Source organism: Herpailurus yagouaroundi, unplaced genomic scaffold, assembly GCF_014898765.1.
Source record: "Herpailurus yagouaroundi ecotype Mexico unplaced genomic scaffold, PumYag 321, whole genome shotgun sequence".
NCBI lineage: Eukaryota > Metazoa > Chordata > Mammalia > Carnivora > Felidae > Herpailurus > Herpailurus yagouaroundi.
The window spans coordinates 522,607-548,835 of NW_024412538.1; the positions used below are offsets into that span (position 1 = coordinate 522,607).

Genomic DNA, 26,229 nt, shown 5'->3' on the forward strand with positions numbered 1-26,229 from the left:
TGCCGGGACTGGTCCTCCGGATTCAGGCCACAGGAAGGGAACCTGACGATCTCCCTCTTGGGCAGACTCGGTGGGGCCTGGGTCCCTTCTTAGCCCAAGCTCAGTTCCTGATGTTCGTTTTTCGTCGTTCCTAAGGGTTTAGTCCAGGTTTTGGCGTGAGACGTGTTGGAGCCGCAATGCTCCCACAGCGCTCCCCCGGCCAGGCCAACATGCCACCAGAGACCCAGGGCAGACGACAGGCTGCCTGACCAGGGTCTCAGACCCCCAAGAGCCCAGCCATCCGCACGGCAGAGGCCGCGGATGGTGGGAGATGCCAGTAACTGAACACAGTTCAAGTTCAGGGCAGGGCGCCCGCCAGAGTGCAGGCCTCCCACAGTGCACTCACTTTTGAACGGCCACGTCTGACACGGCATGTGAGTGTCGGCCGTGAGGCCACCACTCCCACCGGCAGAGCTCAAGCTGCGGCAAAGTGTAGTCTTTACAGCGCTTGAAAGTGCTTTTCGGTAAATGAAGACGAGCAAGGTCTCGGCCTTCTGCATACAACATGCTTCCCCAGATACGCCTGTGTGCAGGCTGCTGGCCCCTCGCTGGGGTTTTTTTCTGGGGCCTGTGACCTCAACCCCTCGACTCGGCAGACCCTGAAAGAGGCACCAGGGAGTGGGGCAGGGGAGGCACTACCCCAGGGGTCCCCCGAGTCTGCAGGCGGTCGGGCCTCCCGGCTGACCTGGAGCCACGGTGACCTCAGCCACTCACACCTATGAGAAATGTGCCTCCGAAAGAGACATCTTCACTCCATGAGAAAAACTCCAGAAGCTACAACACTAAGAAACAGACCTAAACCCAGAGCCATAACCCCCGTCCGGGACAACCAGGACTTTTCCCATGCACAACTGCATGCCCTGAACTTCTAATGGGACAGGCGTGCTGTGGGCCCCACTCTGCAACCCACTCTTGTCCACTCTGCTGCAGCCCAGTGTCCCCTTCCCTCAACACAGACTCGCCCCTATTTTTAGGGCGCACAGAGCACTCCACCGAGTGTGATCCTCAACCTGCCTGACAGGAAGGTCATTCACAAGCTCTGTTACAGGCCGGCTGCAATCCCGCTGCGCACACACCTAAGCACCCAACCCCCAAAGGGTCAGCACTGGGGCCAGGGGCAGGGATGGCGGAGGAGCGAGGTGGAGCGCGGGACAGGTAGGCGCTGGCACTCACGTGCACACACACAGGCACCAACACACACACGCCAACACATGTGCTCACGTGTACGGACGGAGTCACACACGCTCACACGTGCTCACACATGCACTAACACAATGTGCACGTCCACACTCGTGCACCAGGATAAACATGTGCACACGCGTGCTCACACACATGCTCACATGTCACACGTACTCATGTGCACGCAGATGTACGTACGAGACTGCACAAGCATGCACACTCACACATGTGCACACTCTCCCCCTCGCTGGTCTTGTTTGGAGTGTGGCTTCCCACAGAAAAGGCAGCAAGATGAACCCCCGTCACCCGGCACTGTCTGCCCAGACAGCCTCTCCCCGGAGAGTCAACAGCACGGTTGAGGTGCTGTGGCGCTCCCGTGCATCCGTGGCTGACACGTGGCCAGTGTGGCTCTGAGGGACACTCCCCCTCTCTGGCCACCTGCCCCCAGTTATTCTGACCACCGAGAGCACCTGTGGGTTCAGACCTGGATCCTGCCAGCTTCCTGGAGCAGCAGGCCCAGGGAGGCGCCCCAAGCCCCAGGTCCCCCCCTTCACGGCTGTGACACACCCAGGAAGGAGCAGCCTGACCGTGGGGCCTGTCCCTCCTGGGGACTTGCTCCTTTGCCGGCACCTGCCACGGCTTCCTGATGCCTCGGCTATGCAGTGTTTTGCTCCCCTTCTCCTGAGGTTCCCAAGGGGCCCTACCAGCACAGCGGGCAGTGGCCAGCAGGGCTGGCCCACCCCGTGGCACTTGTGGGTCAGGGGACGTCATGCTGTCCACTGCCTCCGTCACACAAACCCCTTTCCCCCGGGATTCACTCTGCCCTGTGAGGTGACAGAAGCTCCAATCTTGTTTTGTTTTAATATTCTGAAGTTTATTTCGAGAGAGAAAGAAGTGTGCGCACGTGCGTACAAGTAGGGGAGGGGCAGAGAGGGGGAAAGAGAGACTCCCAAGCAGGCTCTGCACTGTCAGCACAGAGCCCGACACGGGGCTTGAACCCACGAACCGGGAGATCATGACCCGAGCCAAGATCAAGAGTGGGACGCTTAAACGTCGGAGCCGCCCAGGCGCCCTTCCAATTCTGTTTTCAAAAAGGAAGCCACCTGGAAGTGGTGCAGGGTGGGTAAGAGAGACAGACACACTGCGGGCGGAGAACGGGGCCAGACGCAGAGTAAACGCGGGAGGGTGAGCGGACGGAACGGACGCTGCTGACCTCCTGTGACAAAGGTTCTCGCCGAAAAGTCACTCGGAAGGGGACACCCACAGGGGCGCCTGGGGGCTCAGGGTGGTTGAGCGTCCGACTGCGGCTCAGGTCATGATCCCACGGTTTGTAAGTTCCAGCCCCACGTCGGGCTCTGTGCTGGCAGCTCGGAGCCCGGAGCTGCTTCCGTTTCCGCGTCTCCCTCTCTCTCAGCCCCTCCCTCTCTTGTGCTCTCTCTCAAATATAAACGTTGAAGAAAATTAAGAAAACAACAAAGAAGTGGACACCTACGGGCTGTAAACAATTACATGCAATCGCTCTGTATTTTATTGAGATCTCTACGTTTTGCAAATGTAAACAGGCATCCAGTAAACACATCCAGATTAAAAAAGTCTACGGACACAGCACACCACTGTCGCCAGGGGGCAGTGTCAGCTTCCAGCAGAAGGCAGGCCTCGCCCAGCACAGAGCCCGTCCCAGGCCAGGAGGGTGCGGCCCCGCCACGACCTGCTTCGGGAATGTGGGGACGGCGGGGAGGGCGGGCAGGGCAAACGGCACACAGGACCCCCAACGTGGGCATCTCTTGCCTCCCAAGGGGTGCTCGGGAAGGATGCTGGGGCAGGACGGCGTGTCCCGGCCGGCCATAGGGAGGAGCTTTACAGACCCCTCAAAGCTCAAGAGACAAAGCACAACGGCTCGACCCCACCCGGTCACACACCTGCATGTGTGCTGACCACTGTCCAGCATTCACGGGGCTACCCACAGAAACACGGGATCCGCGTGTGGCTGACATGATGCCAGAGACACCTCCCCACCTCCCGGGCTGCTTCCCGCACGCCAGAGGGGACAAAACGAAAGTCTCTGTCTCACGACAAAAACTCTGTACACACAAATAAAAAAATAAAAAACTAACGGAAGTCTATGTACAAGGCTAGCTCTTTGCAGAGGCTGCAGGTTCTGGAGACTGAAGAAATTCGTATGGGTCGTGGGTCACCTCTGGCTGCTCCCCGACGCTGAGGCGAGAAGGACTTCCTGCAATTGTGGGAAAGACAGGTGTTCACACAGCAGATCCACACACACATCACGGTTCACACCGGGCCGAAAACGTGTCCTAGTGACGGCGGTTAGTGAAACCACAGCTCAGCCACAGAGCCCGCTTGTTATTCAGCCAAACCTCCACCGCGGACGAGCACCCCTGAGCCCACAACGTCAAGACGTACTCGGCGAGCCCGACCTTCTACCTGGGAACTACGACAGCAGCATGGGCAAGTAAGGGAGTAAATTCAAGGAGCAGGAAGCATTTGGTTCCCTTCCTGGTGGGACTGAAATCCCGATGGGGCCCACACACCTGCCCGCTCTGTCTCAGTAAACACAGAAGGCCCCAGGCCACCTGCTCTCCCCTCAGGGCCCCGGAGGATCGACACGCTCCTTGACACTCTGTGTTAGGACTAAACACGGGAATGGCAGAAAGAAACAAACGTTCCCCGAGTTGAACTCAGCGTCTGAGGCTCGTTCTGCCCCTTCCAAGGGCCCTGGGGTGTAGCCAGCTGGGGCTCCACCCGACACAGGGCCGGCCACGTCTCACGGCCACTCCCCACGATTCCTAACGCCAAGTGACTTCCACTCACACGTTTCCGCCCCGGGCAGCTGCCCGACTAGGGCGGTCTCAGCGCCCCAGGGGCAGGGACACCCTGCAGAGGGAGCAGCCCGCACGGTCCCGGGGGCCACCTTACCCAGGTGGTGCTGGTCCCTATCGGAGGGGGAGGTGTTGGACAGGGAGCTGAGGTTGGAGGACGGCCGGGAGCCCCCGCGCTCTGCCTGTGCCTCGTGCAGGTCCTGCAGGAGCTTCGCCGTCTCATCCAGGTTCAGGTGGCTGTCGTCTGCGTCAGGCTCCTTCCTCACTTTCCCTGCACAGACATGGGGCCGTCAGACGTCAGACACCCAGACACCTGGGCCGCACCCCCAGTCTCTCCCTCGCCGCTATGAACGCTTGGGACAACACCCACCGTGCGGAAAGCTGGGGTCGGGGGGGGGGGGGGGAGAGAGGACAGGCAAGCTTGGAGGGCGGGTGCCACGTCAGATCTGAGCCATTCACAAAGAGGGATTGCCCTCTGGTGTAAACACGCAGGAAGCAGGACAGCATGTGCAACGGAGGCCCACAGACGCCAGGACAGAGAACACGCCAGAGCGGGGGCAGGGGGCCCCGGGCAGTGGGCTGCCGGGAGAGCTCCCGGGTCTGGGCCAGGAGGGGCCCTGCGTGCGTGGGAGCATACGACCCCTCCAGGCAGTTCAAGAACTCACGTGTCTCCGACAACCGGTGGCCCAAGCCTGAAGAAGGGTGCGGTCCACCGGCGGGACGGTGTCCCTCCCTACACTAAATGTGGCTCAGGGCCGCCCTTAGAGCACCTCACAGCCACACCTGGACAGGGTCCAACGCCTACACATCGGTAACGGCCCGTCAGAACGTGACCAAGCGCGGCATCGAGGCACGCGAGCTAACCAGCACCCAAGGGCGTAACTGCAGTCTGGCCCATGAGAAACCACTACCGGGTGGGCAGAGGGCAAGGAAACAGCCCCACCAAACGCGGGAGGAAAGTTGTGAACAAGAGGGGCCTTAAATTCGCGACTAGGCACTCGCTCCTCAAAAAGCAGAGGAAGAGGGTGGTGAGGGGAGAAGGGGAGAGTCTGGAAAAGCCGAATTGGGCTCCGGCACAGGAAAAGAGCCGCGTCTGCGGCAACCCGCCACCCCACGCTGGGAAGGACAACAGCAGGTCAGCCGCGGCGGAACAGACGGCCAGACACGAAGCAAAGACACTCGGCAACAAATGGCAGAATCGGGAGCCCAGCTGAAAATCCACAGACCCCCGAGTCCAGAGGTTCCCCCGAGTCCACAGGTCGAACATAACCCAACGGAAAAATCCAAACAAAAGCAAATCGAGGCACCTTACACTCAAACTACCAAAAACCAGTAATGAGGAAAAAACCTTAAACACAGAGGAAAAGAAGAGTTGGCGAGGCTAACGTTAACAGAGCAGCCTCCGACCGCAAGCCCAGAAGACCAAGTTGGCCCTTGGCTGGTGAACTTGGATCCCGGGAGGGTCGCCGCCACCCGAGTGACAGAGGGGCTCCCCGGACCTCGACTGTCCATGCAACTGATGTGGTTTCCACTGAACACCTGCTCTCCTTCCAGGAGCCTGGAATTTGCAGATGTGCCAGGGAGAGAGCGCCTGCATTGGCCCAACTCGATGCTGGGAGTCAGGCGTGTCCGTGGGACCCCATGGGCGGCTCTGAAGCGCTGCCTGGTCTCCCCCAGACTCGCCCCATGCACCCCTTCCCTCTGTGGGTCCCGAGCTGTCCCCCTTTGCTGTATCAAACCAGAGCCACGAGTCCCAAGACTCCTAGGGAACCACCTAACCCAGCGGTAGGCGTGGGACCCCCAAACAATTGGGAAAATAAGAGACAAGGAGCAAGACAGCAGATCTCAATCAGGTCTGGGTTACCACGCTAAGTGCAAACAGCCTAACCCAAGGCAGAGACCGCGGGGCTGATGACAAAGCAAGAGCCGGCCTCATGCGCTCCGAGCCGCCGACAGAAACCACTTCTGACGCAGGCAGGATTTCTCACCCCCGGCCGCGGTGGCCTCCGGGGCCGGGTCATTCTTGGGGGGCCGCGCCCTGCGCCTTGGGATGGTTAGCAGCACGTCTGGCCTCCACCCCTTGACGCCGGAAGCACCAGGGGCACGGCCACACACAATGAGGGAGGCCACCGTCCGCGAGAAGCCCCGTGGTAACGGTCAGGTCGGCCCAAAGGAAAGGAGGGGAGGAGAATGCATCCCGAGAGCCTCGAGTCAACAGGGAGCCGGACGGCCAAAGAGATTCCAAAACCCTGGGTGCCATGCGGACCGCAGAGGGCATCTCATGTGGCAGGGTCGGGCTCAGCTGCCAACGAGGGCACAGCCTGGTGGGTACGTGCGTGCAGACACATCGATGGCAGGCCACGAGGCAGGCAGCTCGTCCCTACACGACCGACAGGCTCGAGGGACCCTGACGTCAAAAAGGAGACCTGAACAAGCCCCCTCCGGGGCCATCAGGGAGGGACCCCGAGCACAGTGGCCATATTCCTAGAAAGGGGACAGGCGTCGGCACACCAGCCTCATGCCCCGGGGACCACCTCGCAGACTGACTCGGCACCGGGGATGAGAACACAGCGTCCTCTTCCAGCGGAGCCTGAGGATGTGAGCACGCCCGGCACGACCTACCTAGAGAGCCGAGCATGGAGATGTCCAGGGAGGCGTCCGAGTAGGACTTTGTCGACATGAAGTCCAGGACGGAGTTGCTGTCGCCCAGCGAGTCCCCAGCCTGCAGGAGACAGGTAGGTACCGAGCAGAAAAGGAAAGAGGTCACTGAGCGGGCAGTTAACACCAGCTGTTGAACTCACAGGAGCGGCAGCGCCCCCCCCCCCCCGCCCCCAGGACAGGCCGGCTCCGCCACGTCCACACCCAGGGAGCGGGAAGACCACGCTGCGTCTGGTCCTCGCTGCAGCCACGACCACCAAGGGCGCTCCCAAAGGCGGCTGCCACTGCCGAGACCAAACCCCACAGCCAAAGGCCGCTGGCTCTCGGGGATAAACAGGTCCCTGCAACGGGGGGGGGGAGGGGGGCGGCGGCACAGGGGGACACAGGGGACCTGAGGGGCTCACGGCTACCTTGCAGAGACTACATGTAAAAACACGGCAGATTCCAAGCCAAGCGTGTTCTCTCTCCTTCTGTGGCCGCCCCACGCCCTCCTAGCCCTCTCTGCACTGTAAGGAAACAGCCCAGCGTTCCCCAAGACGCTCCCACCACGCAAACCTTCCACAGCGGCCTGTGGCTCGTAAACATTAGGAGGTAACAGCTAACGTCTGGCCCTTTTTAAAATGAACATTGAGAGCCACCTCTGGTGCTTTAAGGGAAATGTACTATAAGTAAGACCCTAAGGCCTCCAAATCCTACCAAATCCCACCCTCACTTTGCAGATCGGACCCTAAGTCACTGTGGGATAAGTTACTGTCTGATGACCACGCCCTTCCCGACACACGGCCTGGAGGCACCGTTTCTTCACCAAATAGTTCAACTAAAGGTCCACATTGCAGCAGACGCTCAGAGCCTGTGGACCTGGTTGCGCAGGTGCACGTCACGTGCCCTCGAACACCCTCAGCCCGCCCTGCAGCTAGAAGGCTCACACAGGGTCTCCTCCAGCCCAGAGAGTAGGGACAGGCACCCACCTACATCCGGCCACACACAGGGACCTGGCGAAGGAGGAAGATGAGACCCTGCTAACCAGGCAAGGGGCACAGGGCCTGTGAGCCCTCTCCCGTCAGGTCGTGCCCTCTGGTGTGAGCCCTCTCCCACCGGCCTGTCCCCTGTGGGCGTGAGCCCTCTCCTGTTGGGCCCCGCCCTCTGGTATGAACCCTCTCCCATCGGCCTATCGCCTGTGGGTGTGAGCCCTGTCACATTAGGCCGTGCCCTCTGGTGTGAACCCTCTCCCGTCGGCCTGTCCACTGTGGGTGTGAGCCCTCTCCCGTTGGACCATGCCCTCTGGTGTGAACCCTCTCACATCGGCCTGTCCCCTCTGGGTCTGAGCCCTCTCCTGTCATCCTATCTGGGCGTGAACCCTTGCCATCGGTCTGTCTCATCTGGGTGATCTGTGAATTTGCTTCTTTCACTTGACTTTCAGAAAAGCCACTTTGCTCTGTGCTCTGACAAATCTCTCTCAAGAGAAATGTTACAGTGATCACTCTGGGCCATCGACACGCTGGCCAGGGCTGAGCTCGTGTTTATGGAGTACAGCGGTAGCCAGATCTCAAGGGAGAGTGCCACCGAGAGTCCTACAACGACCCCACTGTTACCGTTCTACTTTGCAACCAGAGACCGAGGCTCAGTGCTACTCATGATCCTACCCAGGGCCCAGCACGGGGCCCTTCTCCCTACGTGGCTGGGGCATTCATCCCACAGCTGCGGTTTTCCAAGTTGTTACAGATTCGCCTGCAACTTGGAACTCATAAAAGCGACTTGAAGACAGCTGGTTTACTCACGACTTCTCACACCAGCCGAAGAGCAGACACGCAGATCTCCCTAGAGACCTCACAGGGCTGAGGCCCCACACATAGCCGAGGGAGCACCCCAGAGGCTAGAGTGCCCTGTGGCTGCCCTACAGGAATCCGGTCCAGCGCCTGCTTCCCCACTGGCCAGCCGTGCACACTTGCCACGTGAGAAGACAGGGCCCCCGCACAACCACTGCTCTGCGGCTCCCGTGCCTGGACTGGAAGAGAAGTGCCATGGCTTCCTGCCCCTCACCCCTGTCACTAAAACTCAGGGGCAGGGAGACTACCACTTAACCAGTTTCCCAAGAAAACAACACGTGACCCTCTTCTCAATGACCCCATTTCACAGGCTGAACACGACCGTTCCCCGCAGGAACGCTAATCATCAGGTTTTCACTTACACGTCCGTGCAACTCACCTTCGCTTCCTCTGGAGGCTTCACGGGAACATTTCTCCTCTGCAAATCAAAACGGGAGAAGCCAGTTTTCGAAACAGTTTTATACAGAATGATTCGCTCATATCGTGTACACGGATGTAAATTAAAGCAGCCCATTCAGTCTTGCTGGGGTTGTCCTCGCGGTATCCACACCACCCTGTGAATCAGAGCTGGTGCAGCGTCAGACAGACAGCCAACTCCCCACAGAGGGCCCGATTCATGCAGGCCCGGCCAAGACCCTGGGAGGCCGAGTGCCCTGATGGCACCCTGGGAGGGACGGAGGTGAAGGAGAGGGCACCCGATGCATTTCAGCAGCCCTGGACGGCTTCAAACAGAAGGTAAACGTCTGACGTTGTACCCGCGTCTCAGGGGCAGCTCAGGAAACCACCTGCTAGGTGAGGAGGGTCCCCTGCCCTCCGATGGGCTGCACTGTGGGGCCACGCATCTTCTCCTCGGGCTGCAGTGTCCACAAGAGGCTTACACTTGACCACTACTGCATGACCACAGCCTGCGCGGGACCCAGAGTCACCCAAGACAGCTACTGTGTGACTACATTCTGTACGGGACGCCCAGCCACACGTGACCACATGTGGCGATCACAAGCCTAAATGCTACTGAGCCACCGTCCTGCAATCTGGCAGGACCTTCACCTTCAAAACAGTCACTCAGCTCGCACGCTTTTGCATCTGAGATCTTTTGTTTGGGACAACGTTCTGGAGACTCACCCGTGCTAAGGTTTTTATAAGTTTTAGTAGAAAATTAACTTCTCCGCTCTCGTGACGTCCGGTTCCACACGCATACGCACGCCTCCGCTAACGTATACGTTTTAGCATCAAACATCACCTGACGCCACAGCACGTTGGGAATTACGTGACTCCTGTAACGCAAGCTCACTTTCGGAAAAGTGACCCCGCTGGAATCTAGAAAGGAAACTAAGTGGCCAGGACATCTCAGGAGTTCCTGCCCTGTAAAGACACGGCCTCACACACTGTGCCCAGGGGCGGCACCAGGAGGAAAACTTTGAGACCACGGTGCAGAGAGGGGGAGCGGGGGCACAGCGGCCACACGGAACTGGAGAGTGGCAAAGTCTGGAGAGGAGGATACAGCTCACAGCAGGAGCTCCCCAAGTCCGGGAGGGCTGAACCCGGAGCACACTGACCTGTGCACACACAGACGAACACCATGGAGCCAGGTACACGTGAGGAGACACAACCAAACTCCACCCAGCCAAGACCTCACTGAAACCTGGGCCCCCAGGAGAGACCTGAAAGGCCATTCCTTAGGATCAGGGCCAAACTCACCCAACATAAAGGCCGCTGAAACCCACCCTACCAAATTAAAAACAAATCCCAAGAAATCAGATGACTCCTAAGAACTCTGCCAAAACGAACATCAACGTTCTCAAAAGAACACAGTAAAACCCAAGCCAGCCTCGCCCAGCAGTAATGTAATGCGAGCACATGCCTACCTAACCTTCCAGTAGCCTGCTTAAGATTAATCTTAACACGTAGTCGACGGTGACGCATTTCACTTAACCCAACGTATTGAGAACATTTTTTATTTTAACGTGAGATCCAGATAAAATAATGAAATAGTTTTACGTTTCTTTTTTCGCACCAGTCTCTAAAATCCTGGTCCGCAGCTCACATTCTCATCATATCTAATTCAGACTAACCACAGTCATATTTCCGCCAGTCACTTATGACTGCTGGCGGCAGTAATAGCCAGTCCAGACAGCAGAGACTCGACAATGTAACGCCCGGGGCCCAATCAAACAATAAAGCAGCAAACTGTGGGCAGTAAGCAGAGGAAAATCAACCAAAAGGCAAATCCAGGAATGGCAGAGATGACAGAATTGGTGGATGAGGACTTTCAAAGCAGCTGTGGGAGATACAAGAAATAGGTCCAAAACTGTAAAAGGAAAGCATGAACATAACGTGGAAGGGAAGGCCTAAGAAGGAAGAAAACAGAGCCTAGACCTACAACACGGAGTCTCAAAGGAAACCTTCACTGGCTGAGCTTAACCGCAAACGTGGCTGCGGCACAAAAACAGATCACTCAACTTGAAGCCACGGCAACAGACAGCATTCACCCCTGAGGGAGGGACAAGAGACTGAGAAAGGAGCTGAGCATTACCGGCACTCGGGACAGGCCAGGATGCCAGCCGCGTGTCAGAGTCCTGGAGAAGCGACGAGTGTGGGGCGGGGGCAGACACGACATCTGAAAAGACGACGGATGAAAATCTTCTAAATGACGGGCCTGAGGAGCCCGACGAACGTTAAGCAGGATAAACACAGAGAAAAGAACGCTGAAACACATCAGAGACGAATTACTGAAAATCAGTTACAAAGATTAGACTTTAGAAGCATGTAGAGCAGCAAACAGTCCATTTCCTGCAAAGGACAAAGGAGCGAGTATCTGAGGCCTCCTGGAACGGAGGTCTGTATAGCACAGACCTCTTCTTGTCTTTTCCTACAACCTTGAGAAAAGGAAAAGCCCACTCGAAGCCCGTCGGCCGACGCGTGCACTTTGCCAAGAAGATGCGCGACAGAAGACACAGACGCCTACGATGGCGACGCTTCAGAAACGGTGTGGTCAGAGGTCTCTCAAAATAGGAGAAAAGCAGCCTAGGATTCCACGATTCCAGACCCAGGGAAGAGGAATTCCGTAAATACAGATAAAAGAACTTCCTTCAGACCAAAAAAAAGCTGAGTAAATTCCCCGTCAGCAAGTCTACACTCGAAGAAATAGCCAAAAAGAGTCTTCAGAGCAAAGGGCATGGACGGCACACGACAGTAATCTGGGTATAAAGTCACAGAGCCCCAGAGACGGCGGGGGGGGGGGTTAAGAAGGGGGGGTGGCAAGCGGGACTTAAACTTTTCAGTTCCTCTGAAAGAAAACTGACTGCCTGAAGTCAAAACTTAAAACATGAATGAGGGGAGACGAGCCAGCGATTCCCTAGGACGGTGTCCATCCGGACAGGCTCTTTCCACAGGCGCGGCCCCACAAACGCGGCACGTGCACGCCCACCTGCCTCAGCTGGAACAGCATCCGCGAGTGGTCCCCGCCGGTGATCTGGTCCAGGAGGTCGTCCACCATCTTCTTGCTGTAGCTCCCAGCATCCTTCACGAACTCCTGCAGGCTGGAAGGCCGAGAGAGGGCATGATGCCGCCGGAAGGCCCCGCGCCGCACGCTCTCGTCTCCCAGGAGCCTTCCCCGGGGCCGACGGTCCTGAGGAGCGGGGCCTGCCCCGTGGACCCGGCTCCTCGGACGCGCCTCCGCGAGAGGGTCTCGCCGAGAGCCGCAAACCTCCCACGTGTAATCTGGGGGGTGGCAGCAACCGTCTTCGTCAGATACTCAGGGTGGCCCACGATCCAGAAAGGTGAAAAGCAACTCAAGGGGCGCCCGGGTGGCTCGTCAAGCACGTGACTCTCGACTTGGGCTCGAGTCGCGATCTCACACTTTGGGAGTTCTAGACGCACATCAGGCTCTGAGCTGAGCACGGAGGCTGCTTGGGGTTCTCCCCCCTTCCCCCCGCCCCTCCCCCATTCACGTGCACATGCGCTCTCCCTCAATATAAACTCAACAACAAAAGAGATCTTAAAAAACAGATGCTAAAACTTAAAAACCATCTCGAGAAGATCACTTAAAAAAAGACAAGGCTAACGAGAGTCCGGGCACATACGGTGAACTCTTGAACAACGGCAGGGATCGGGGGCGCCAACCCCGCAAGTTGCAAATCCACGCATCACTTCTGTCTCGCCTCAGACCGAACCGCTCGCAGTCTGCTGACCGGAAGCCTTTCTGAGAACGCGAGCTGACGAGCGTGGCTCTCGCACGTCACACGCACCGCACACCACACCCCGCACGAGACACGCCAGGAAGAGCACATTATGAAGAAAATCCCGAGAAAACCCGACCGCGACGCCGTCCTCTACCGACCGAGAAAAGCCGCGGGTAGGTAGCCCCGCACAACCGCCAGCGCGCGGCTCGGGGTCAACGGGGAGACGCGGGCTCCCGCGGGAGGGGCACGGCCGTACCCGGTGCTGTTTTCGTTTTTGTTTCCGTTCTGACTTAAAGAAAGGAGACCGAGGAGAGATGCTCCACAGCAGCGGGGAGAGGGAGCTCGTGCGGGAACGAGACTCCGCAGGCACCGCACCCTAGAGTGTCATCCTGGTTTTCGGACTCCGTGAATACTACAAACTAAAAAAGAAGTGAGTGGAAGGCACCGTAAAAGGAGGCGGGGGACAAAGGCCCGGGTCCTGGCCTCTAAGCCCTGGGGCAAAGGCTCAGAAGGGCTCCCCAGAGGCCAGACCGTCACACAGAGCGAGGAGGGCCACCGATCTGGGAGTGAGACCGTGACGGCACACGAGTCTCTCCGGGAGCGTTTCAGGAGACGCCACCACCGTGAGCGTGTGACGGGAGCAGGGACACCGGAACACTCGTGGCGTGGTCTGGAACAGAGCGTGTGGCGAGGTGACGCGGGGACGCCCGGGAGGAGCGTGGGCTGCGGCCGCCGTGCGCTGCTCACGCGGTTGGGCTTCTCGCTGCCTGGCGCCCAGAGTCCATCCGTGTTTCAGGGGTGGGCGCGGGGGAAGGCGACCACCGTCTGGGAACACCGTGCCCCCTGAACCAAAGGTGACTGCCGTCCCTTAAAGGCTGTGACCGGGCAGTGGGGCAAAAGGGGGGGGGGGGCACCACTTGTGACACTGTCCTCGCTCACCAGATTTCCTCCTTGGTGTTCCACTTCTGCTTCTCTGGGCTCATTAAAAATCGTATTAAGGGCTGATTTCCTTTTGTTCATTTTTAAAACACGTCCCGTGTTCTGTTTGGAATTAAAGATCTAATACGGAAAGATCCATTTCTTAGAAGTTAGCCAAACTTGCCTTTCCTCCTGGAGAATTCCTAAAATTCCACAGGCGTGACCTACTTCTATTGGTGCACAGAACACAGCAGTTCCACAGAAACACGGCACCATGTCTGAGGTTTTAGTACCACGTCCCAGTCACTGTTGGGGACTGAAGCGTGTCCCAAAATTCTTCTGCTGAAGCTCCAACCCCGGTACCTCAGAACGTATTATTTGGAGACGTGGCCTCCCAAAGGTGATGAAGGTCGAGCGGAGTCTTTAGGGGGCCCTAACGCGTTACGATTGGTGTCTCAGAAGGAAACGGAGACCGGGACACAGACTTAGAGACGGGCGTGCAGGTGAGGACACAGGGAGACCAGGGCGCGAAGCACAGAGGCCCCAGGAGAAAGCAGCCCTGCCCACGCCCGGGTCTCGGACTCCCAGCCTCCGGCCCCGCCAGACGACGAATGCCTGTCACTTCAGCCCCTCAGGCTGGGGTGCACGGTTCCGGTGGCCACAGCAGACGAACACGGCCACCGAGCCACGTTCCAACAAAATCACGAAACAAGCTCCAAACACGTGGTCGGTTACATGCACACACACATTCTTTTTTAAACTACAGCCCGGATCGTCACCTTTGTAAGGCGCAGCTGAGTTACCCAAACTTCAAGACCAACCCGTGGCAAACCAGTGGTTCACGGAAAAGAACTCGAAAACCTCTGCCATGCAGACCCGCTGCCGTCGGCCGTCTCCCGCCAACCACCCACCAGGGAAACGGCTCCTCCCGCACGGCAAGCGAGAACCTTCCAGACCGTGCCGACCCTGCTCACCTCAGCGCACATTGCACACCCGTCTCATCCCCGTAGGCGGAATACAGCAGGTCTATCTCCTCCGACTTTAAGTCGCCGAACACAGAATTGCTGTGCATTGAAAGCGCGGTGGTGGTGCTGGAGAGAAAAGTGACTGAGGGCAGGAGAGGGAGAGCACAAGACGTGAGACGCACGTGCGGTGACGCCCGCACGAGACGCGCTCGGTCCCGCGGGCGGCACCCCCGCCCCCGCTCCCAGCCCCCTCCCTGTGACATCGCTGCTCCCCAGCGACTCGAAGCGGTGGCAGCTTCGGGGCCGAACCAGCACTTCGGGCTCTGCAGCAGGTGCAGAGGACAGTTTATGCGATGCAAGGCGAGCGCGCGCTGGCAGAAGCGCTTCGTGCCGACCCAGGCCCTGCTGGGAACCGAGCCCACAGGACGAGGCTGGATCCCTCAAGGGGCTGTGGGGGCATCACAGCCGGCGTCCCCACGTGAATGACGTCAGAGCTCAAGAGCAATGCGTCTCAGACGTGCCCCTCCCCCCCACTAGACTCCAGTAGCACCACGATGGGACCATCACAACGTCCCCAGACGCCACCAGCTGTCCCCCGGGGAACAAAACCGCCGCACACCGATACACTCCAAATCTAGCAAACCAGCCACAGACGTCACTCGGTCACTCGGCCACACACACAAGTGCGGCCAGCACACCGGTCCCCTCCCTCCCTCCACCGCCACACCCATCCAACCTTCCATCTCCCACACTTGCCCACCATCATTCGGCAGACACCCGGTCGGCACGGGGCTGAGACCCACAGACCGGTACGAGTGGACGGCAAAGAGGAGCGTGCCCGGTGAAATGTTTATTCCTCTCACTCGACAGGACCTTAATTTAATCTCATTGTTAGTTTCAGAGCCAGAATCTGGACACACTACTAAGAACAGGTGAGCCAGGAAGATGGCGGGAGGACTCTGGGTCCACACCTCTCCTGTGATTTCCCTCATCCCATGCCCCTACCTGCCCACCCCACACTCACCTTTGCCCCTTCTCTCATCCTTGAAGCCCAGTGTGGTAAAGCCGGGGAGCAGCTTGCTGGAGAGCGAGCTCAGGTCCACAGGGTGTGTCTCCTCCTCTGCAAAGGGACCGGGCTGTGAACAGGTGGCTCGGGGAGTTCCCAGCTCCCGCAGTGGCTCACAGAGTGCACTTGGGGAAGGCACGGGGGGCTCTCTAGAAAGACCAGCTAAAATCAAATTTACAGAAACCACTAAAATTCTTAGGCACCTGGGTGGCTCAGTCGGTTAAACATCCGACTCTTGATTTCAGCTCAGGTCGATCTCACGGTTTGTGAGTTCGAGCCCCGCCTCAGGCTCTGCACTGCCTGGGGCCTGCTTGGGATTCTTTCTCTCTCTCTCTCTCTCTCTCTCTCTCTCTCAAAATAAATAAGCACTTAAAAAAAAAAAAAGTAGCCGCTACAATTCTCAAACCTTAACTCTGTCTAAGCTACGAGTTGATCAACTCAAGATACTTTTCAAAGAGACGGAGTACATAAGGGCTTCCCCACGGGTGAGCAGATCCAGCATCTGTGCCCCCCTCAAGGTCCTCAACACGATGATCACACAGGGCATCCCCTCTAAGCCCATGTTTGGGCCCCTTCCAAGCTCCGCGAGTGCGACGGAGTTGTGCACTCTGGCTCCTCCCAGGGAGCCCTGACAAGGGTGTGAGTCGATCCTCATGACGGTATCTGGAAGTCAGGCCATGAAGACTTGTAGAATCGCAGCCCTGTGGGAGCACAGCTCTATACTGGCTGCCTATGCTAGACCCTGGGGCAGAAAAGGTCTGAGCAGCACCCCTGCCCCTGCTGGATGACTGCCCCCGTCCACGTATCATACGCAGGCTGCGTATCATACACAGGAGGGGGAGGACAGGGGAGTAACACCGGATGGGATTCGTCTACGCCGTGCGACTGGGGCCTGCTCTGCACAGGCAACCGTGATCTCAAATGGGCTACAAAGCCGAAACTCCCTGGCGCTGCGGAGACTAACCCCAGCCCTGCTCGGGGCCACGCACCGTCGGCATCCGGCTCGGCCGTGTTGACCACGCTGTAGAGCAAGCTGCCGTCACTGTCCTTCTTCAGATAGCCCATCTGCAAGGAAGCACACCTGAGGGCTGGCCCTACGTGCTCTGCCGCAACGCCAACAGAGCTAAGGCGTACGAGCACGGCCTAATGTGCACAAATCCCAACAGGTCACGGGGCAGTTGGTTTCCCCATGGAAAAGACCACAGAGACCTCTCTCATACCTCCCCGAACTTGACTTCACACCCATGTGTACTGAAAGGATTAAGACTAGTTCCTGATCCTTCTAAAGGAGATACGGAAACAGGAAGCTTACCCCAGAAACTGCCCTCTTACAGGATGTCAGAACCTGAGCCAAATGACCCAGAACAGGACCCTGGTCACCAAATGCCATATCAACGGGCACTAGAGGCTCCATCTCTAACACAAGGGACTTAGTTCCGCTTACAGAAAACCACTGAACAAAAGCCCTCTTCCTCTGAAGGCCCCCAGGAAGGTCCAGGAGGGGCACCTGCACGTGGGAGTGGGGGAAGAGAAGAGGGGGACCCTTGGCCTGAGTGCCTGAATACAGGGCGGGGAGGACAGGACACCCGTCACTGCTGACCATGTGAGCACTGGCCACATAAGTACTGACCATGTGAGCGCTGAGTGTGTGAGTACTAACCGTACAAGTACTCACCATGTGAGCACTGACCATGTGAGCGCTAACTGTGTCAGTACTGATCACGTGAGCACTGACCACGTAAATACTGACCACGTAAGCGCTGACCACGTGAGTGCTGGCCACGTAAATACTGACCACGTGAGCGCTAACCGTGTCAGTACTGACGAGCAACGACCACATATACTGACCACGTGAGCACTGACCACGTAAGTGCTGACCACGTGAGCGGTGAGCATGGGAGTACTAACCATGTAAGTACTCACCATGTGAGCACTGACCATGCGAGTGCTGACTATGGATGTACTGACCATGTGAGCGCTGACCATGTGAGCACCAGCCACGTGAGCGCTGACCATGTAAGTGCTGATCACGTGAGCACTGACCACGTGAATGCACTAAGGGGAACAGGAGTCCGGTTTCTTGCTGTGGAATTACAACCCAAAAAGGGAGAAAAGGGAAACAGGCCCAGCACTGGGAGCAATGGGGGTTCGGGTGTGGACACGTGCCTCTGATGAATACACACAGCTCAGCATGGCCCTCCCTCACCGAGCTAGCGTCCGCAGGGCTCTTTCCCAGCGCCACTGAGGGCCGTGCCCAGTGCCCGGGACATTCCAGGGCTGAAGCACTACAGGCATGCAGACCAGCGGGTCCAGCAGATCAACATCAGCTACACAGGGAACCGCAAACTTTCCACCAGGGAAGCTTAAGGTAAGTAAAAGATTCATCTCCGTATGCTTCACGTAACCCGGCGTATGCAAAACGTCATTGTTCAAAATCTTTGACAAAACACTCCACGTGCGTTTTGAAAACGCGTCTGAGACAGGGATGTGAAGTTCTAAGAGTTCTTCACACAGACCACATGCACAGACGAGACTGTGGATGCACCAGGTCAAGTAAACGTGTCGGGATTAACATCGCCTCTGTCCTCGTTACCGTGACTAGCGGGTTTAAAAGTGCACGCAAGGGGCGCCTGGGTGGCTCAGTCGGTTAAGCCTCCGACTTCAGCTCAGGTCACGATCTCACTGTCCGTGAGTTCGAGCCCCGCGTCGGGCTCTGGGCTGATGGCTCAGAGCCTGGAGCCTGCTTCCGATTCTGTGTCTCCCTCTCTCTCTGCCCCTCCCCCGTTCATGCTCTGTCTCTCTCTGTCTCAAAAATAAAATAAACATTAAAAAAAAGAAAAAATTTTACAAGTGCACGCAAGAGCCACACCGTTTCTACCGGAGGTGCCGGTCTGCTCTCCCGGCAGGGGGGTGCTCCAAGCACAGCAGGGAGGCCCCCACAGGCCAGGCCCGGGTCAGATGGGACCCACGGGCGCCGCAGAGGCACACAGAGACGCAAGCACACCAGGAGAAGAGGGAGGCTGCAGCGCAGATGCCTGGCAGGCCTGACGTCCATCCGCCGGTGGGCAACATCCCCACTACGGGGCTAGGCTGCTGCAGTGTCCCCGCATCACACACCGCTTCTGGGAGGCTCCTGCCCGCGAGGCACCCCTGGAGGCCCCCGCCCACCCCCGAGATGGAGCCGGTGACGGGACCCAAAGCGAGCCTGCGGGACACGAGCTCTGCCCAGACACCCCTGACGCTACCTTGCCCCCTGGGAGGAGCCGGCTGATCCTGTCCCGAGCCTCGTCAGCTGCGTGCTCCACCAAGGCCAGCACGTGCTCCTCTGCCGTGCTGTCAGTCAGGCTGCAGGCATTTCCTTCCGGCTCAAACGTGCAGCTGCGAGGCAGGAACACCACACACGTCACCGGGGCATGTGCTGCTCCCACCTCACCACGGTCAGTCCCAACCGCTCCCCAAGGTCACCACGGGCCGGGAGCAAGGGCACGGAGCACTCCTCGACCCTGTCCTCGTGGCTGTAACTGCAGCAATATGCGGGGCCTCCACGAACAGCGAGGGAGCCCCAAACGGCTGCTGGAGGGGTCTCGTGTCTCAGCTGCACACCTGAGTTGATCTAAGAGCAACCTGACGGCAACCTCACTACTCACAATGTCATTCGAGGCACCGTTGGAAAAAGAGGCAAAGCTCCGTGGAGCGTGGAGACGCCAGAAACAAGGGTGAGCTGGGAGCACAGGTCGTGAGGCAAAAGGGGCGTCCCGAGCCTTCGGCAGGCAGGCTCAGACCCCACACAGAGCTTTATTCGAACAGCCAAGGGTCACTGGGGGCAGCGCCCAAGCGATGTGGCCTCTCCTGTGGAAGGTTCCAGAAGCATATGGACCGACTCCATCCAAGGAGCTGCGGGAGCAAACTCTGCCTGCAGACCCCAAGCCTGCAAGAAGGCCCCGCCTCTGGCCTAGGGTGGACGGCTGCAGGAGTTGGGGGGTCAGGTATGAGGAGAATGAAGCCCGCCCACAAAGCGTGTCACCTGCCTAACACAGCACAGCTACGTCCCCCGCACAGGGACAGCCAAGCTAGGCTACCATCAAGTGTCCTCCTGCACGTGAGGGAACTTCTTCAGAGTGAAGGGCCAACAATCACTGCAACACGCATATGGGAACAGCAGTGTCACACCTGGAACAGAGCCTGCGTGTGGCTGGCAGGGGCTGTCCTGCCCTTGTGCCCCCAGGTCCGTTAGCGTGACGAGGCCCGGCTGGCCCAGGTTGCCGGCCAGCTGCCTGGAAACACCTGAGACCAGAGCTCACACGCAGCCGCTGGGGACCGGGCTCCTTCCAGCAGGTGGGGGTCCGCGAGCTACTCCGCGGACACGGGCGCCAGCACAGGCTCACCCTCACTCACAATCCTGAGGTGCGTTTCCCGTTACCTGATAACTTCTCTACTCGGCCTTTTGGATTTCTTGGCAGTTTCTACTTGTACAGGTGCCGCTTCAGGAACGGGCTCCTCAACAGCTGTGTCTTCGTTGCCCAGAAGAGCTGCCTGCTGAGAAAAATCCATGTCCTGCATAAACGACATGCTGCGCTTCAGAGCTAACAGCCGCTCCTAGAATCAAAAAGGACAGAGCAGCAGGCCTTTACCTCTGCCTCACAGCCGAGGCGCCATGGCGATGGGTGGGATGGGGATGGCCGCAGCCTCGCCTGGCCTAACAGCGGGCTCCCGTGGCGCTACCGCGGCAGGTGCAGGTGGGAGTCAGCACCACAGGCGCGGCCGACTGGCTGGGAGCACTCGGGGCTGGCAGAGGGGGACGGACCAGAGGGCACAGGGGCCCGCACCTCACCTACAGGCCGGTCAGGCACAAGGCACTGGTCCTAGATGCGTGACGCATGCAACCTGGCTCATGGGACAGATCTGGGAAGCCACTCCGGACGGCCAAGACGTCCTGTCTGGACTCAGTGAGGCAGCCACGTAAAACAAATCACAGGCTGGCTGCAATCCATCAGACACCCACACTTAGATCAACAGATCCAGCACTTTCCACCAACCCTAAAGGAGATGTTCCAGCTGGCGCAGGAGCAGAGAGAGAGAGAGAGAGAGAGAGCGCGCCTGGCGGGGAGGGTGGCCTGGGATGCGTACAGAGGCTCTGCACCACGGCCAGTGATGGACGGGTGGCAGCATGTCAGTCAGTGGGGGTGGGGCTCGGTGTAGGCATCGAGACAGAGGGGAACTCTCGTCTCTGTGGCTCCTTGCCGCCGCGGGCTTCTTACTTTGCTCATCATCTTAAAGCCTGCGTGAAGGATCTTCTTAGCTAACTTGTAGTACACAGTGTCTGGTCTGTTGTAGGTCATCGCATTATCACACATCAGTTTGAAATCCGCCTGAAAGGGAAAAAAATAGAATCTGTCGAGTTTGAACCACTGAGATGCCGGCAAAAACCGGATTCCCGTCAAGAGGCTAAAACTGAGTAGCAAGCAACTAAACCAGGCTCTTCAGCTTAACAAATGGTTTTTAACGACTCTTTGAGAGAAGTTTCAGACCTTACAGTGAGAAGCCTGCCAAACCTGGAGCTTCCTCCTGAGCGCGACACGCATGGCTTCTGTTTCTGTTTTTTTATTCTGAGAAAGAGAATGTGTGTGTGAGCAGGGGAGAGACAGAATCCCAAGCAGGCTCCACGCTGTCATCACAGAGCCTGACGTGGGGCCTGAACTCGTGAACCACGAGATCATGACCTAAGCCGAAACCAAGAATTGGACGCTTAACCGACGGAGCCTCCCAGCTGCCCCAACACGTGTGCGTTCTAAGAACATCGCGGCTCCCTCTTTCCATCTCCAGCTCCCCCGCTTTGGGAGAAATCAGATGTAAGTAGGAACGACAAGTGACAGCCAGGTCCTTTTAAGGAAAAGCTGAGGAACGAGCCGAGAGCTGAGCACGTTCACGTCCTCTCTCTGGGATTTTGCCACAGAATTCAAAACTTGGTCTATCGCCAATTACTCTAATAGCATCAGCAAAAAGGCTTTCTGTAAGATAAGGGAAATCTTGCTGAACAGCTTACGTGAAAAGCAAGCTATTGGACGTTTCAATATGTCATCACCCCAACCAAATTACAGACTGCACACACACCTGTCACTGTGCGCTGTGCTGGCCATGAGGACGCATAAGGACAGCTGAAGCCAGCCAGACCCCGACCGAGCCCCAGCACTGGCCCCACGGCCAAGGTCCCCAGGGCTGGGCCTGTGGCCCTCAAGTCCCCCTCCTCTGTGGGCCCTGATGTAGCAGTCTTGAGGACAAGGCAGAGGGGGGACACTGCTCACATCCAGGACCGTCACTGGGCAGCAGAGCAAACCAGGGCCCGACAAGGAAGGTGGAGAACTGAGAGCCGCCTGCCCCCGTACCCTTTCACGTGGCACAGCCTCTGAGGCTCAGCAAACACGCTCAGTCATGTCACCAGCAAATGAAAGGGATAGAGCTAAGCCTTCCAAATTGAATAGAAACTAAGAAAGAAACCCGATGCCTTTTCCTACATGACATCATTACCAAAGCGTCAAGCACTCATCTTGATCCGCCCCTGGGATCAAAGCCAACAAGCAATTCCTGCCTCGCAGTTGAACCAAGAAACAGAGTTCAGAACTACACACTAGAGAGTCATAGAAATTTATCGTTAAAAAAAAAATTAAACTCACAGTTACTATGAAACAAAAAACTAGGAAAAACTGTAATTCTAAAAATACCCATTCTGGAGTCAGACCACATCAGACACACTTTTGCTTGACCTCACATGTCTCTACAGCTTCCAGACAAGAATACCGGTTTCCCTGATGCAACCTTTGGGAGACCTTGGCCCGAAGGCTCAGGCCCCCATGAACACTCCCAACTAGAAACCAGCTGATACGGACAGAGTGCTTACTGGACATAAACACACAGAGAGCTTCGCAACAATTATTTCAGAAACCGAAATTAGTTTACCTTAAATTCTGTGACTGATTTGTATTCGTTGGCTACAATCTTGTCTTTCATTGTACCAAAGTCCATGGGATGTTTTATTATCATGGAGTATCCGGGAGCAATTGCATCCGTGACAGGAAAAGCAAAAAATCCATGAGGATCTTTTCTGAAAACAAGAACATCATTACTTAAACAGGAAAACCCTAAATGTAGATTTCCAAACGATACAAAATGTTTCACGGTAAAAACATGATACAATTCACCAAGTTTTGTTCCTTAAAATAAGAAATAAAATTTACACCCTGTAGAAGCGTAGATGTTTTTGATGATTAAAAATTCCAAAATTACCCTCCTGGCTGGAGCCGTGACATCTGCATCGTGGAGGTCCTGACCGCCCCCCACCAACACCCCTGCCCTGCACGGACCGGGCACACGGCGCTCTCCCCACGCCGGCCCACCCCCCACTAGACTGGGCGTCACCCAGGGAGGGCGAAGGGTTTGCTTCACGGGTGTGGGAGGTGAGGGAAGAACCCGTCACAAGGAAAGACACCCTGAAGGTTCCCGACCTCAAGTTCTTGAGAAACTGTTTACCTCTGGAGCTGGCGGAGAAAATGCTCTAGTAACTGCTGAATCGGTGTGCTCTCGTTCTCGGCTGACAATTTAAAGAGTACAGGATAACGATGAGTCAAAACATCTTGATACTGTGTCACCAGAGAGCTCCCACTCCACGGCACGCTTCAGTGTTTCAGGCTCCAACAAGAACTGGGTACAAGGATGACCCAGACCCGGTCTTGGCCCCAAAAAACTCAGCTGGGTGGGAGGGGCATCCACCACAGCATCAGTCCCCCAAACCCCTTAGAAAGTGCCAAGATCCTTCAAACGACAACAGGGAGCTGTCACTTGTCAGTCTGTATGAGTCCCCGGTCACGGCCGGGCCCAGTACGTTCCAGACACGGTACGAAGACGGCCAGGACACAGAGGCCGAGCTTCACTGACTATCACTTTACTTGGCAGTCCAGAACCTCTGGCCGCACCTCTGCTGCTCCTCCTCTGTAAAACGGGTACGAATGCAACCGCACGGGGGTCCTTGTGAGGACGGCCACTAACTACATCTCTTGGCCCACGGTGTGGAACCGTGGTTTCTGGTGAACGTAGTAAGCACACGTGGTGGCCTAGGTTCTGTTCCCTCAGCCATAAGAACACAAGTGCTCTTACCACTGCCGGCCACGCCCAGCCCCCAGACCTCAGCATCTGAATGCACTAAGGAACCAGGGCTCCTCGGAGAAATAGCTGGTTCCAGGGCTGAAGCAAACAGGCCTGCAGACCACGAGTGGGTCCCGACAGTGACAGTGACCAGAGCAAGTGTGAACATCACCCCTTCGGGTACACGGAAGGGAAGCACTGCACGCGTGACCTCAATCAGCTGATCAGACCAAGCCGGCAGGGACCGGCGACCGTACGCACTTCGTGAGCACGTTCACCTAGCGAACCGTCTCACGCCTGACCTTCTCTCCTGCTCACTGTGCCCCGTGGCCCCGGGTCCTACCTGTTCACCGTGGCAATGACTTGCACGGGGACGGCTGTTGCCAGAAAACCACACCCTTGGCAACGACTGCCATACGACCCCACTTCCTTCCCTCCCGAATCACAGGCAGTGAAGCCCAACGTCAAGAAGAGAAACGCTCGAAGGAAAACCGCCTCCACTTCAGTACCTCCTGACCATTTGAAAATCCCTGAGGAAAGTGACCACTCACAGATTAGAGAGCCCCGAGTGTTCTCTCCTCCGGTGAGGCTGGCACAGCCCTCGTGGTGCCTGACAGCCTCAGTAACAACTGATTTGAGCACTAGTTCCCTTCTCCCCGTGACGAGCTCGTGAGTTTAAAAAGAACAAAGGGAGGGGGCACAGGGGCGGCAGTTGGCTGAACCCTGCTCTCCAGGTTCGAGTTGACACTAAGACCTCAGGTCCAGCTACGCTTCATGTCGAGCCCTGGAAGAGAAAGCGCTGTTCCCTCCTTCCCGCACACGTCCCCAAGAGGCAGAAAAGCACGACGCCAACCACTGTGTCACAGAGACGAGCTGTCGCGCTCCAGGAGAGCCTCCAAACACGTTCCTTCCACTCGCCTGGCTGTGTCCGGCACGCTCGCACAGGCCTGTCGGGGGGCGGCTCCACCTCCACCTTCTTGCCGGGATCAAAGTCGTCGGCCTCTCCCTCCGAGTCGCCATGCTCCTTTTCCCGTTTCCGCTTCTTCTCTTCCTGTGAGGCAGAGTCAGGGCGCGAGAGCAAGGCAAGCAGTTTTAAATAATCTCCTGCAACACAAAGCCGAGCGAGCAAACCTCCCTCCAGAGACACTTCTCCTTCAGATCCCCCCTCCCCCCCCAACGACCACCCCCTGGGCTCGTGCGCCTTTGGCTACAAACAGGCCAGCCCTTTCCTAAGACCCCACGGCCCTTGTGATCTGCCCTCCGGGGGGCTGGGGGCCTCCACCGGCCAGCTGCTGCCCTGCTCTACCTTTCTTTTCCTTCTTTCTTCGTCGTCAAGGTGCTTCTCCTTCTCGGATTTCTTCTTCTTCTTCTTCTTCTTTTCCTTGTGCCGCTCTCGCTCGTGGTCTGACCTGTCATCGTAATAACTGGAGTCGTGCCCAGACCCCGACAGCTCAGTCACTTCACTTCCTCCAACCTTGAGAACCAGCTTCAGGGGCTTCTCCAAGGGCTTGTCTGCATAATCTGTAAGCAGAGACCGCAGCTTCGGGGTGTGCTCGGGTGTGTAGTGGCACCAGGGGCCCGACGTGCAGGGGGAACAGAGAGGACGCCCAGGCCCCAGAAGGCAACACCATCAGGGAAAGGTGGGGAAGCAAACCCCAGGGTTGCCAGTCCCGCCCCCCTTGGTGCTGCATCACCCTCAGGGACATAGTTCGAGCTGCTCTGTCTGGCGAGGAACAAGGAGGCAGGGGAGCCCAGGAGCCTGGTCCCTCCCCGCCCCCTTCCCTAAGCTCCTGGCCTGCGCTCACGCCCGTCTGTCCTGCAGCAGACACAGGACCGAGGCTGCAGGAACGCGCAGGCGGGACGCGGGTGACAAACAGGGACGAACTTCTCCAAGACCAGACAAGCCAACACAGATGCAGGAGCCGGACCAGACGCCCGACAGCCCTGGCGCCCTGGCCCGGAACCTCCGCCCGCGATCCCAGAATCCTCGCCCAGGACACCTTCCCGCCACCCCGGAATCTTCCCCCCGCCGAGACCCCCCTCCCTCACGCGCAGGCGAGCCGGGGGATTCTCCCTCGGGGCCCGAGCCCGCGAGCCCGGGATCTTTGCCCGGGGCCCCCGCCTGGGACCCCGCCCCCCGCCCGCCGGCCGGCCCGACGTCACAAAGCGCGCCCGCCGCCTCACCCTCGTAGGACGAGCGCCACTCGGTCTTGTGCTTCTTGTGCTTCTTGCCCATGGCGGCGCGGGGCCGGAGCGCGGGGCTGAGGGCTGCAAGCAAGCGCGGCCGCAGCGTGGACGCCGCCGCCGCGGCCCTGACTCGCCACCCGCCTGGCCCCGCGGAGGTCGCCGGGCCCCGCCGGAAGCAGGCGCCGGAAGTCGGGCCGTCTCGCCCCGCCGGCGCCCAGCGCTTCCGGGTCAGAGGGC

The 26,229-nt window shown here is 58.0% G+C and overlaps 1 protein-coding gene across 9 annotated transcripts; it reads right to left on the reverse strand.

The window, feature by feature from the left end:
• Positions 1-2,723: 2,723 nt before the first annotated feature.
• Positions 2,724-26,173, reverse strand: BRD9 (bromodomain containing 9). 9 transcript variants are annotated; one of them, XM_040462437.1, is made up of 17 exons: positions 25,990-26,171; positions 25,112-25,326; positions 24,724-24,856; positions 23,194-23,254; positions 22,624-22,768; positions 20,928-21,038; positions 20,090-20,202; positions 18,915-19,047; positions 16,659-16,734; positions 15,628-15,723; positions 14,613-14,745; positions 11,967-12,078; positions 11,073-11,156; positions 8,919-8,957; positions 6,678-6,777; positions 4,153-4,326; positions 2,724-3,451 (listed from the first exon to the last, which is right to left on the reverse strand). In XM_040462437.1, the coding sequence occupies exons 1-17, from the start codon at positions 26,039-26,041 to the stop codon at positions 3,351-3,353; spliced, it is 1,878 nt and encodes a 625-aa protein (XP_040318371.1). In that variant the 5' UTR covers positions 26,042-26,171; the 3' UTR covers positions 2,724-3,350. The 9 variants fall into 9 exon arrangements, with proteins under 9 accessions (XP_040318371.1, XP_040318370.1, XP_040318369.1 ...); XM_040462436.1 differs by having other exon boundaries at positions 20,090-20,205; XM_040462435.1 differs by having other exon boundaries at positions 20,090-20,223.
• Between the last annotated feature and the right edge of the window lie 56 nt (positions 26,174-26,229).

Excerpts from the sequence above, each read along its gene's own strand:
- BRD9 (XM_040462434.1), bottom strand. The coding sequence starts at position 26,041 with ATGGGCAAGAAGCACAAGAAGCACAAGACCGAGTGGCGCTCGTCCTAC. Across the intron at positions 25,327-25,989 it reads GTGGCGCTCGTCCTACGAGG|ATTATGCAGACAAGCCCTTG; the intron begins GTGAGGCGGCGG and ends CTCTGCTTACAG. Across the intron at positions 21,039-22,623 it reads AATCAGTCACAGAATTTAAG|GCGGATTTCAAACTGATGTG; the intron begins GTAAACTAATTT and ends TTTCCCTTTCAG.